Source organism: Odocoileus virginianus, chromosome 1 (assembly GCF_023699985.2).
Source record: "Odocoileus virginianus isolate 20LAN1187 ecotype Illinois chromosome 1, Ovbor_1.2, whole genome shotgun sequence".
Lineage (NCBI taxonomy): Eukaryota > Metazoa > Chordata > Mammalia > Artiodactyla > Cervidae > Odocoileus > Odocoileus virginianus.
In genome coordinates, this window is record NC_069674.1 from 13,611,014 (window position 1) to 13,623,554 (window position 12,541).

Below are 12,541 nucleotides of genomic sequence, written 5' to 3' on the forward strand. Positions count from 1 at the left end.
CACAGTTGTATTACCAAAGAACCTTGCTTGCTTTATCAGGTCTCTTCAGTTCAGTTCAGTCAGTAAGTCGTGTCCAACTTTTTGTGACCCCATGGACTGCAGCACGCCAGGCTTCCCTATCCATCACCAACTTCCAGAGCTTGCTCAAACTCATGTCCATTGAGTCAGTGATGCCATCCAACCATCTCATCCTCTGTCGTCCCCTTCTCCACCTGCCTTCAATCTTTTCCAGCATCAGGGTCTTTTCCAATGAGTCAGTTCTTCCCATCAAGTAGCTAAAGTACTGGAGCTTCAGCATCAGTCCTTCCAATGAATCTTCAGGACTGATTTTCTTTAGGATGGACTGGTTTGATCTCCTTGCAGTCCAAGGGACTCTCAAGAGTCTTCTCCAACAGCACAGTACGGAAGTATCAATTCTTGACACTCAGGTTTCTTACTGATAGACATTTGGTTGTTCGCAGTCTTTTGCTGTGGTGCTGCTGCCCTGGATACCTATGAGCAAGTATCACTTCACACATGAGCAGTATATGTGTACATTGAGTTTTTAGAAATGAAATTAGTGATTCAAAGGGCATATGTATTTCTAATTTTAATAGATACTTTCAAATTTCTTTATACAGAGATTATACCATTTCACATGCCCAGCAGTAATGTAGGAGAATACTGTTTGCTCACAGCATTGCCCACACAAAAATACAACTTTTGGATTTTTGGCATTCTGATGCATAAAGCACAGTTGTTGTTGCTGTTCTCTAAGTCATGTTTGACTCTTTTGTGACCCCATGGACTGTAGCCCACCAGGCTCCTCTCTGTCCGTGGGATTTCCTAGGCAAGAGTACTGGAGTGGGTTGCCATTCCCTTCTCTAGGGTATCTTCCCAGACCAGGGATTGAACCCACATCTCCTGCATTGCAGGCAGATTCTTTGCCATCTGAGCCACCAGGGAAGCCTGTAAAACACATTATAAATTTACATTTTTCTTGGGAATGAGGACAAGCACCTTTATATGTGCTTGAGCCATTTACATTTCTTTTTCCATGAACTATTCCTAGCCTTTGCTACATTATTTTTTGGTCATTGGTCTTTTCTTATTAATTTACAGTTCTTTGTGTAGTATGGAGATTTATTCTTTGTGATATAAATGGAAAATATTTTTCCACTTTGTCATTTGTCTCTCTTAAAAAATTATTTGTTTATTTAGGCTGCGTTCTGTCTTTGTTGCTGCCTGGGCTTTTCTCTAGTTGCTGAGAGTGGGGGTTGCTGTCTAGCTGGGGTGCGCAGGCTTCTCACTGCAGCGGCTTCTCTTGTTGCAGAGAACAGGCTGGAGGGTGGGTGGCTTCGGCAGTTGCAGCTCCCGGACTCCAGAGCACGGGCTGCATATTTGTGGCACATGGGCTTTGGTCCATGGTATGTGGGATCTTCCCAGATCAGGGACCAAACCCATGTCTCCTGCAATGACAGGCGGATTCTTTATCACTGAGCCAGCAGGGAAGCCCACTGTCATTTGTCTTTTAACATTCCTTTTTGCTTGTTGTGCAGATTTTTCTTCATTTTCTTTTTTTCTTCACTGAACTCAATACTTTTTTATGGCTTATAGATTTTGAATCATAACTAGTAAGGTTTTCCAGCTTGGTGACTAAAGAGAGCTCAGGTAACACGAGAGAAGGACTTGCATGACAGTGTATGAGGAAAGGACACAGTGATAAAAGCCCAGGTGTACCCAGGGGTAATACATGATTGTAGCAATGACTTCCATAAAAATTAACTAACTTAAAAAAAAATTAACTAACTTGATTTTTTTAAAATACTGAATCTATGTTTTATATTTTATGTATGATACCCTAACCTTTTTTTGTTAGTATTTCATCCACAACTCTTGACGTCTCTATCTCACTAATTAGTCTTTTCTATGATTCTTTTTTATTAATCAGAATATATTGGAGAACTGTTTTATAATTTTAAAGGATTAGTCAGAAAAATGAAGAGGGCATGTTATAAAGGGGACTTAAACACATAACCACATTTTTGATCTTGTTTAGATCATGATAGGAACTACCAACTATAAAATAACATTTAGGGGACAGTTGATATAATTTGAAAGTGGACTGCGTATTAGTTTGTGTTAAAGGCATTATTATTTTGTTGGGTGAGATAATGGCATGGTAGTTACATTATTTTTTTAAAAGATTTTATTAGTAAGAGATGCATACTGATGTATTTATGGGTAAAATGTTATAAGGGATCTGCTTTAAAACATTTCAGGAAAAAGAGTGATGGGCATTGGGGAGGATAAAGTATAGCTGTAACAACCATATTGATCAAATATTGACTGTTGTTGAAACTAAGTGATGGATAATGGGGTCTATTATTCTCTTCTTTCTACTTTTTGTGTATGTTTGAAATTTTCCATATTGAAAAATTTAAAAAGACTAAATAGAAAACTAACATAGAGTTATTACAGAAAACTGAAAAATGGGCAAAGGCTAATGGGTTAAAAATGAACATGAAAAAAAAAAAAAAAAAAAGAACATGATCCCACCAACCAGACCTATCTGCTGTTAACATTTATATCCTCCTGGTCTTTTTCCCATGTGTAAATATGTCCATACACATTAATTTTTTAGAAAAGAAGATTGAGGTCACTCAGTGTCTAAATTTTCTAACTGAAAGATATTTAACCTTTTACTGTATCATGAACAATAGTCCTTATCATCATTCTGGTGGTTTCCAAGCATTTGGGGAAGATCCTCTGGAGAAGGAAATGGCAACCACTCCAATATTCTTGCCTGGAGAATCCCATGGACAGAGGAGCCTGGCAGGCTACAGTCCATGGGGTCCCAAAGAGCTGGACACGACTGAAATGACAGAACACAGCACACAAGCATTTCAATATATAGATGTATCACAATTTAACTGTTTCACTGTTTTATGTTCAAGATTTTTTTTTTTGATGTGGACCATTTCTATAGTCTTTATTGAATTTGTTACGATACTCTCTTTTATGTTTTGGTTTTTTTGGGAGTCATGTGGGATCTGAGTTCCCCGACCAGGGATGGAGCCCACACCCTCTGTACTGGCAGATGAAGTCTTAACCCCTGGACCACCAGGGAAGTCCCTGTTTCACTGTTTTTTGTAGCTTTTAGGTGGTTCTTATTTTTCACCGCCATGAACATGAATATCCTTACAAATAAATCATTGTTCGTATCCACATATAGATCCTTAGGCCTTGATCCTGGAAATGGAATCATTGGGTTGGAGGGTACATCCAGGGTATGCAGTTTTACACAAAGTTCAAGTGACCTTTCCGAAAGACAGTACTGCACCAGCGATAAACGGGAATGCCTGTTTTTCTGTACTTGCAAGGCCAGAAGACAGAGTGGTTCAGACTGGTCATGAGTGTCAGAAGTGAAGAAGTGGCATTGCTGTCCAGAGGTATCCCTGATGCTTACAGTGGGCGCGTGATGGCCCGGTGCGCTGGGGGAAGGCAGGGTTAGTCGCAGTGAGTGTCGGTGTGGCTGACACTTATGTCATATTAGTGAAGGGGCTGTGGGCTTAAGCAGCAACCCAGTGTCTCTGGTTCTTGAGAAGAATCCTTGATGTGACTCAGATCAGTAGCACACACTCTGCCAGTCACCCTCTCGTTTTACGTTGTCATGGCTCGTGGGCGGTTCCCGGAGATGCTTCTTGGCCTGTGCGTCTTCATCTCTGCTTTGTATGTATCACCCTCCTGAATCATCTTTGAAACCCAGCTTATTTTCTAAACTCTCAGGCTTGTTTCAGTACTTTTTGGTTTATCTTGGTGTTACGGTTTGATAATCATTCTTGCTCATTGCAAAATCTATATTGTGTTTAAATTTTGAGGCTTTCATAAAACGGCTGTATAACACGTATCCGGGAACTGCCAATTTATATTTATGTCTGTGTCCATACTCCATGTCCTTGCTTCATTCTGTTCCATCAGCCAGTGGTATCTTAGGCTGTCAGAGGACAGGATTCTGAAACTACCTTTTAGTGTAAGAGATTCTAACTTCGTAGTGAGCTTTTCTTTAGACTCTTGGTTCAAGTGTAGAATTTAATGGAGTCAAACAGGTAAGACCATTAATTGAGAAGCAAATCCGCAAACAATGAACCTAGAAAATATAGCCAAGATAATAGTATTAAAAACACAATAAAATGCTTCCCACTGTTCCTTTTAAGGAAATTAGGTCCTAATAAAAATACCCTTGAACTTAATTGTCTACATGCTATTTTGTAGTAATAAAGCTTTTGTCCCTTTGACATATCCTTGAGGGTTGTCTGAAGTCTGCCATCTTCTCAGAATAGCTGGACACAGCTTAGCCCTCATGGGTTTACTGTCTAGACTGTAAACATTTATAAGAGTGAAAGAAAGGATTATAGGGACTTTCCTGGTGGTCCGGTGGTTAAGATTCCACACTTCCAATGCAGGAGGCATGGGTTTGATCCCTGGCCGGGGAACTAGATCTGACATGCTGTGCAACCCAATAAAAGAAAACCAGAAGTGATTATAAGCACACACACCCTCAGAGTCATTTATTATTACATCACAGAGCTGCTTCCTTGTGCAGAGGTTAAAGTGTAGGAACCACCGAAGTAGAAAGCTGTCACTCAGAGAGGAGTTTATTTTAGTCATGTTTTTTGGGGTATACTTGGTGATTTTTTGTTGTTGTTTGTTTTTAAAATGTAAATTTGCCCGAAGGTCTCTTCCAGGGCTTGCCCTGAATCTTCCCCTGTTTCCCTACTGTTTCCAAGCCTTCCCTGTGCGCCTGGCTAGATGCTGCCCATGTGCTAGGGAGGAAGGAACCTGGGGTTCTGTGTGCTGTGCTCCGCCCTTCAGCCGTGTCTGACTCTTTGCAACCCCATGGACTGTAGCCCGCCAGGGTCCTCTGTCCATGGGATTTTCTAGGCAAGAATATTGGAGTGGGTTGCCATTTCCTCCTCTAGGGCATCTTCCCACCCATCTTCAAACCCATGTCTCCTGCATTGGCAGGCGGATTCTTTACCATTGTGCCACCTGGGAAGCCTGCCAGTTGTTCTATAAGAAGCTGAAATAGATCACAAACTGTCCTGGGCACTTTTTCTACTCAGCTCCATTTACACCTCACAATAATATTGCAGTGGTACTGCTATCTACAGGAAGAAAAGCAGATTTTGGTAAGTTCAGTACTGTCACTGAGTGCTCACAGGGAACAAGAGGCAGCTGTAGCGTTGGCAGCAGGAGCCGTTGGTCCCTCTGGAGCAGGGATGGGTGGGGGCAGCAGCGTACCTGCTGGACCGTGCAGATCTGGAATCTGAGCCTTGCGTGACGGCGTTTGGGCGAAGCCAGCAGTGACAGGCTGGGGGCATTGCCTTCCAGTTGTCATTGTGCCAGGGCCAGCTGTAATTAGGGGAGCCTCCCCTGGCTCAGAAAAACTGTAGTTTGATTCTCTTTCATTGCAGTATGATGGGAATTGTAGAGTTCTAAGGCCATTTAAATGGACTAAAAAAGTTTTAGTTTTTGTGTTTTTTTTTTTCAATTTTTCCTTCTGTTAGTGTCCTAAGGCTGCTGTAACAAAGTACCACAAACTAGGTGGTGACTGAGAACAACAGAAATGTATTGTCTCACAGTTCTGGAGGCTGGAAGTCTAAAATCCAGGTGTCAGCAGGCTTGGTTTCTGCCCAGGGCTCTGAGAGAGAATCTGGTGGTTGCTCCTCTCCTGGCTTCTGATGATCTTGGCTGTTCCTGGCTTGTAGATTTATCACTCCGATCCTTCACTTGCACACAATGTTCTCATGTGTGTCTGTGCGTCCAAATTCCCCCTCTTACAAAGATACCAGTTGGGACTTTGCTGGTGGTCCAGTAGTTAAGATGCCACACTTTCACTGAAGGGGGCACAGGTTTGATCGGTAGTTGGGGTGCTAAGATCCCATATGCAGCGCAGTGTGGCCAAAAAGTAAAAAACAAAGACACCACTCATACTAGATTATGACCTCATTTTAAATTCAGCCTCTGTCACACTTTCAGCAAACATAGTGCCAAAATGGTACCCATGGTCCTCCTGTGCTTGACCTGAAGGCAGGATTGGATTCTCTGTTGACCAAATGGTCCAGGGCCTTAGTGTAGCTTTCTTGGCTTTGGGATCAGTTGACAGAATTACCCACAGCCAAGTCTCTGCCACCTGTGCAGGATGGGGTGGGGGGAGAAAAGGTCCTGAGCTCTTTATTACTTGGTTCAAACATAAGCCCTTTGTGACCTCCAATAGTTGTTTTCCGTTATTTGAGACGTTGAAGAGTACGCTTCTTCTTATTCTTTCACAACAGCAAAGCAAGAAGACAAACTTGCTCTCTAAACAAAGAGCAGCTTTTAAGCAGGGAATGTGTGGTCTTCCAAGTTTCCCCTTCTCATCAGCAACAGCCATTCTCTGGGAAGCATCCTTTGCTCCAGAACAATGGACATTAGTTATAGTCTGTTAATTCCTCCTGTTTCCCACGAGAAGGAGCTTGTGTCCACAGCACTGTCGGGGAGTTTCAGAGCCTATCTTAGAGCTTTTGCTAAGGAACTTGTAACATCGAAGGAAGTGTCCTAGGCAACCTCTGGAAGGGAGGCTTTTAGTTTATCCAGGCTTTTGCCCTCCCCCACCCCAAGTATTGCTGCCCCTGGGGCCGGGGAGTGAGTGGCAGGGCTGCGGTCAGAGCTGTTCTCACTGTGCGTGTGTCTCGTGCAGACACCAGCTGGAGACCCCGGGTCATTACTCTCACCTGGCTGCCTTCTATGAGGACAAGAAGGGGGTGCTCCACGCCGGTCCGGGGAGAGGTGGCAGCCTGCCCCCCGTCTACTGGCTGCCTTCCATCCACCGATACATGTACCCCGAGATGAAGGTAGGTCAGCCAAAGTCTCACGCAGTCCCGGGCTCGGGTCTGGGGACAGTAGTTGCTGATTATTGTTTTCATGAATAAGGAAATTTGTGTCTTGGGCTAATGCCCAAAGTCTGCTTTTGATAGAATAGAATTGTAACCTCAGCATTTGGTTCTTATTTAAAACATAAGGCAAGTTATCTTAAACAATATGCTTTGTAATACTTCCATAATAGCGGTGCAAAGCCATATGGAGGGGCCCAGTTGTGGTGGACTCCTGGGGGCGACGAGTGGGTCTGATTCTTGTGATTGCTTCAGTTTTAAAGGCAGACATTTGAACTAAAAATGAAGTGTTTGAACAGTTGAGATATTTCTTAGTTACTGTATTTTTGATATTACTTTATTGTGTATTTTTTCTGAATTACTTTGTACTAGAATATGTTTATTTACCATTAAGAGAAGACCCAAGCAAGTGTTAGATGTTGGGAGGGTACAAAGAGCCTCCCCCTTTCCCTTCTCCACCAGCTCTGCCCTCCCCCTCCTCGTCCGCTTCCTCCTCCTCCATCCCCCTCTTCATTCCCCTCCTCCTTCATCCCTCTCCTCCTCCATCCCCGTCCTCAGCCACCTCTCCCTCCTCCATGCTCCTCCTCCTCCTGCAGCCTCCTCCTCCTCCATCCCCCTGCTCGTCCCCCTCCTCCATTTTCCATCCCCCTCCTCCATCCCCCTCCTCCTCTTCCTCCATCCCCCTCCTCATCTTCCTCCATCCCCCTCCATCCCCCTCCTCCTCCTCCATCCCCCTCCTCCTCTTCCTCCATCCCCCTCCTCCTCTCTCCATGCCCCTCCTCCATTGCCCTCTTCCATCCCCCTGCTCATCCCCCTCCTCCATCCCCCTCCCCCCTCCCCATCTTCCACCCCCTCTCTCCTCCTCCACCCCATCTTCCTCCTCCATCCCCTCTCCCTCCCCTACAGGTGGCCACAAGATACTTCAGTAGAAGTTTCAGGCTCCCTGGTAGAGAAATTATACCATGAGTTTGAGAGGACTCTGAGAAGGCATCTTGGAAGAGGCATTTGAGGTATTTAACCAGGGGAAAGTGAGGGATGCTCAGTCCAGGCTGAGGGAAGGCATGAGCCACAGTGGGGGCCGTGGCCCAGCACTCTGTCAGCACCTTCTGTGAGTTAGACCTTCTGCTGACTCTATCTACGTCTGTTGCAACTCTCTTTAAAGTGAATTTTTCTTTTTCAATCCATGCTTTAAAGGTTCAGTGACTTGCTTAAGGCCTTACAACTAGTAGGAGATAGAGCCAGGGTATAAACACAGGCCTGGTGCCAGGGCCAGTGCTCAGTCCCTCCCACTCCATTGCCTTGTGGGGATGTGCGTGAGAAATCACAGGGCGAGTTCATGGGCGTGAGAAGACTGGTTTGACTGTGATGAATGTCAGTGTCATCTGGCCAGGAGAAAAAAGTGGAAAAATAGGTTGCAGTCAGATTGGAAAGAACCTTAACTGTTAGACCATGGTATTTGAATCTGAAGAAGTACCAGTTAGGGTCTCGTTAGGAAAACACAAACTATGCCAGGTATTTCAAACTGATTCAATACAGAGAATCAGTAGTACAGGAATTGGAAAACCAAAGGCACAGAGAGGTAACGAAATAACCTAAACACTAGAAATACAGACAGTGGCTACCACCCTATGTTAGTTATCTGTTGCTGCATCAGAAGTTGCCCTCAAATTAATGGTTTAAAATGAAAGTGAAAGTCACTCAGTCGTGTCTGATTCTCTGTGACCCCATGGACTACAGTCCATGGAATTCTCCAGGCCAGAATACTGGACTGGGCAGCCTTTCCCTTCTCCAGGGGATCTTCCCAACCCAGGGATCGAACCCAGGTCTCCCACATCGCAGGCTTCTTTACCAGCTGAGCCACATCTCTCAGTTTCTGTGAGTCAGGGATCCAGGCTTTGCTGGGCCCTCTGCAAGACTGCAGTCAAGGTGTCCCTCATGACTGGGGGCTTATCTGACAGCTCAGCTTGGAGAATATCCACTTGTGAGTTCACATGGTTGTTGGGAGGGTTGAGTTCCTTGAGGGCTGTTGAACTGAGAGCCTTGCTGACTGTTTAGTGCCTCCAGCAATAAACAAACACGTTGGGGGTCTCCAACATGATGGCTCCCTTCATCAAAGCCAACCCGTGAAAAAGTCTGCTGGCAAGGTGAAGTCCCAATCCGTTGTAGTCATTGTGGAAGTCACAACGCTGTAGTGTTGCCATATCCTGGTGGTTAAAAGCGAGTTACTCAAGAGGAAAAGAGGATTGCATAGATAGGCAGTTGATAACCAATGAGTGGGGAGGGGTTGGTGGTGTACCTGGGCTTTTTGAGGCTGCCTGCCATGCATTCCCAGGGCTGGAGTAAGAAAGGGGAAAGTGACTGGAAGTGACATCTGAACTGCAGGAGCTCAGAGGAGGGGCTCTGCGGAGGTGGTTCTCAGACCGCTTAGGGAGGCACGGTGCACCTGGGCCTGGTCTGGGCAGGGATTGCCTAGGGCCGGGGATGCCAGGAATAGATGGAGTCTAGAATGGAGGTATCCTCAGCCCCTGGAGAGATACCAGCAGAAGCTGGACCCTGAAACTGGAAGCCTCCCCCCACCCTCCAGTCTCCAGTCACTGCCCCCCATTGGCAGAACCTAACGGGCAGCCACCAGGCATGAGAGTCCGGGAAAGGTAGTGTGAAGATTTTCCGGGCGTGTGCTGCGAGGCAATAACTAAGAAGCTGTCAGAGGATCATTAGGGCAATTCCGGGCCTGTATTGATGAAAACCTACTTTCTTTCTCTTCACTGCTAACTCTGACCCTCTTTTTCCTTCTGAGTTCAAGGCTGTCTCCAAACCCACAGAGAGGCGACCAGCATCTGACTTGGGTGCCCTAGATTCCTCTCCCCAAGATGCCAAGAAGGGGACCAAAGGGAGAAAAAGTGAAATCACCTCTGTTTTTTGCCTTATTGTGGGCAGCTCATTAGCAGACATGTTAAACCCTGGGAGATGCAGGGAAAAGGATACCTTAATAGGTTGCAGGTAGAAATGTGAACGTTCTTCTTTTAAAAAAAACAATTTGTTAGTGCTTTATTAAAAATCAAAATATGGCACCCTTTGATCTGATAGTCCCACTCCTAGATATCTGTCTTCTATCTGTAAACCACCAGAGTGTCATGATGTCTGTATGAGCATGTTTAATTCAATATTGTTCAGAGTGGTAGACAAATAGAACACTCTGTATGTTACACAGCCATTCAGAATAATGAATTAGAGCATAACTAGTTGACAAGGGATGCTCTACTAGGAAGTATTGTGAGAGAATAGCAAAGAGCTGAAAACTATATATGATGTTATCACTTTTGTAAAATAATCACTGCCTTGGGTATGTATAAACATGTAGATATATCCATATACACACGTGAACATATATACAATATGTATCCATGTCCACATACATACATGAACATGGAAAAAAAATATGGATGGGTGTGATGTGGGTAATTAACACATATTACCTTGGGGTGAGGTGGCTTTGGAGGGACAATGCTTATATATGTAAAAGAGGAAAAGACCAGGGGGAAAAATGACAGTACTAATTAACATGGTATATTTGATAGTCTGTTCAAATATATCACACATGTGTACATATGAAGAAATTGTTATGTAACCTCTCTATTGAAATATAACATTTGTCGCAACTGGTTGAAAGCTGTAAGTTTATGATAGGTCAATGAATTTTTTACAAAGTGAACAGATATATAAAGAAAATTGTAAAATAAACTTATAAAGTAGAGGTCAGATCTAAGCAGAGGGAAGGAAAAACCTGGAAGGTGAGAGGAAGGCAGGATGATGGAGACCTCTCTGAGCAGCCCAACAACAGCTAGTAAGTGCTCCCCCAGGGAAATAAGGGAGCGAGAGAGAGACAGAAGTCGGGGGACTGAGTCCCAGGAGTGGATGGATTTCCTAGGGGGATGAAGGTGAAAGGTGAGGGATGAAGTATGAATCTGAGGGACCTACCAGAGACAGTTAGAGAGTAAGAAGAGGATGGGGTGCCTGACATGAAAAGCTGGAGGGAAACCTAACAGTAGGAACTGTGCAAGTCCAGAAGAGAAGGTTCTCTGTAAAAGCTTCAAGGCCCCAGAGAAGGGAAACGCGTTGAGGTGAAAGCAAAGGAGAAGTGTGTGGTATCGTGCAGTCGGGGTGCAGCCTGGCACCGTGTCTCAGCAGAGAGAATGCCCCCTCGCTGGGCTGCTGCCCATTTGCCCTGGCAGAGGCCCTGCCCAGTGCCCCAGGCACTTGTGGTTCCCAGAAAGCAGCTTGTTCTCATACCTCAGGGCGTTTGTACACTCTCCTGCCGCCCCCTGCCCCTCTTTTAACACAGCTCTCATCAGGCTGGTGTTTAAGCGCTATGTGCCTGCTTCTTCCACTGGCTTGTAAACTACACACTTTGTCCTGGAAGTGACCTTCCGAAACATTCACAGAGCACTTGGCTTGAAGCCTGGTGTTTTGTCAGTGACAGTTATGTCGTGTGGCTTTCCCATGTGCCAAGTGTTGCACACGAATTTTCTCAAGTGGTTCTTCTAGCCGTATGAAGGATATGATGATATAGCCCCATTTTACAGGTAAAGAAAGTGAACCAGAAACGTGGCTGGCTTTCCTGAGGTCTCCCTGTCAGTAAAGGGCAGAGCAGAACCCTGGTCTCCGACTTCCCCTGGGTCAGACAGAGCTCATGCAGTTGCTCCAGGAATGTCTTGGCTCCTCTGCCCGCCTGGGAGGCAACCCTCAGGGTTGAGGTGTCCTGGCATCCAGCACTGAGAGGAGTTGGGGGTGGAGTTGGGACAAGGGGATGGAGTTAGGTATGGGGGTGGGGTTAGGTACAGGGGGTGGAGTTAGTTGCAGAGGGTGGGGTTAGGTGCAGAGGGTGGGGTTAGGTGTAGGTGGGTGGAGTTAGGTGCAGGGGGTGGAATTAAGTGCAGAGGGTGGGGTTAGGCACAGGTGGGTGGGGTTAGGTGTGAGGTTGGGGTTAGGCACAGAGGGGTGGGGTTAGGTGCAAGGGTGGGGTTAGGCACAGGGGGTTGGGTTAGGTGCAGAGGGTGGAGTTAAGTGCAGGGGGTGGGGTTAGGTGTGGAGGGTGGAGTTAGGCACAGGGGGTGGGGTTAGATGTGAGGGTGGGTTAGGTGCAGGGGGTGGGGTTAGGTGTGGAGGGTGGAGTTAGGTGCAGAGGGTGGGGTTAGGCACAGGTGGGTGGGGTTAGGTGCTAGGGTGGGGTTAGGCACAGGGGGTGGGGTTAGGTGTGGAGGGTGGAGTTAGGTGCAGGGGGTGGGGTTAGGTGCAGGGGGTGGGGTTAGGTGTGGAGGGTGGAGTTAGGTGCAGAGGGTGGGGTTAGATATAGGTGGGTGGGGTTAGGTGCAGGGTGGTGGAGTTAGGTGCAAGGGTGGAGTTAGGTGCAGGGGGTGGGGTTAGGTGCAGAGGGTGGAGTTAGGTACAGGGGGTGGGGTTAGGTGTGGAGGGTGGAGTTTGGTGCAGAGGGTGGGGTTAGGTGCAGGGAATGGGGTTAGGTGTGGAGGGTGGAGTTAGGTGCAGGTGGGTGGAGTTAGGTGCCAGGGGAGGAGTTAGGTGCTGAGGGTGGGGTTAGGTGTGGAGGGTGGAGTTAGGTACAGGGGGTG

The 12,541-nt window shown here is 46.2% G+C and overlaps 1 protein-coding gene across 4 annotated transcripts in view; it reads left to right on the forward strand.

The window, feature by feature from the left end:
• Nucleotides 1-12,541, forward strand: part of DENND11 (DENN domain containing 11) — a 53,190-nt gene that overhangs the window by 26,820 nt on the left and 13,829 nt on the right. For all 4 annotated transcript variants that reach the window (XM_070464757.1, XM_070464709.1, XM_070464724.1 and 1 more), the window contains one exon: nucleotides 6,722-6,875. In XM_070464757.1, the coding sequence (XP_070320858.1) occupies nucleotides 6,722-6,875 (154 nt within the window). The remainder of the gene's footprint in view (nucleotides 1-6,721; nucleotides 6,876-12,541) is intronic.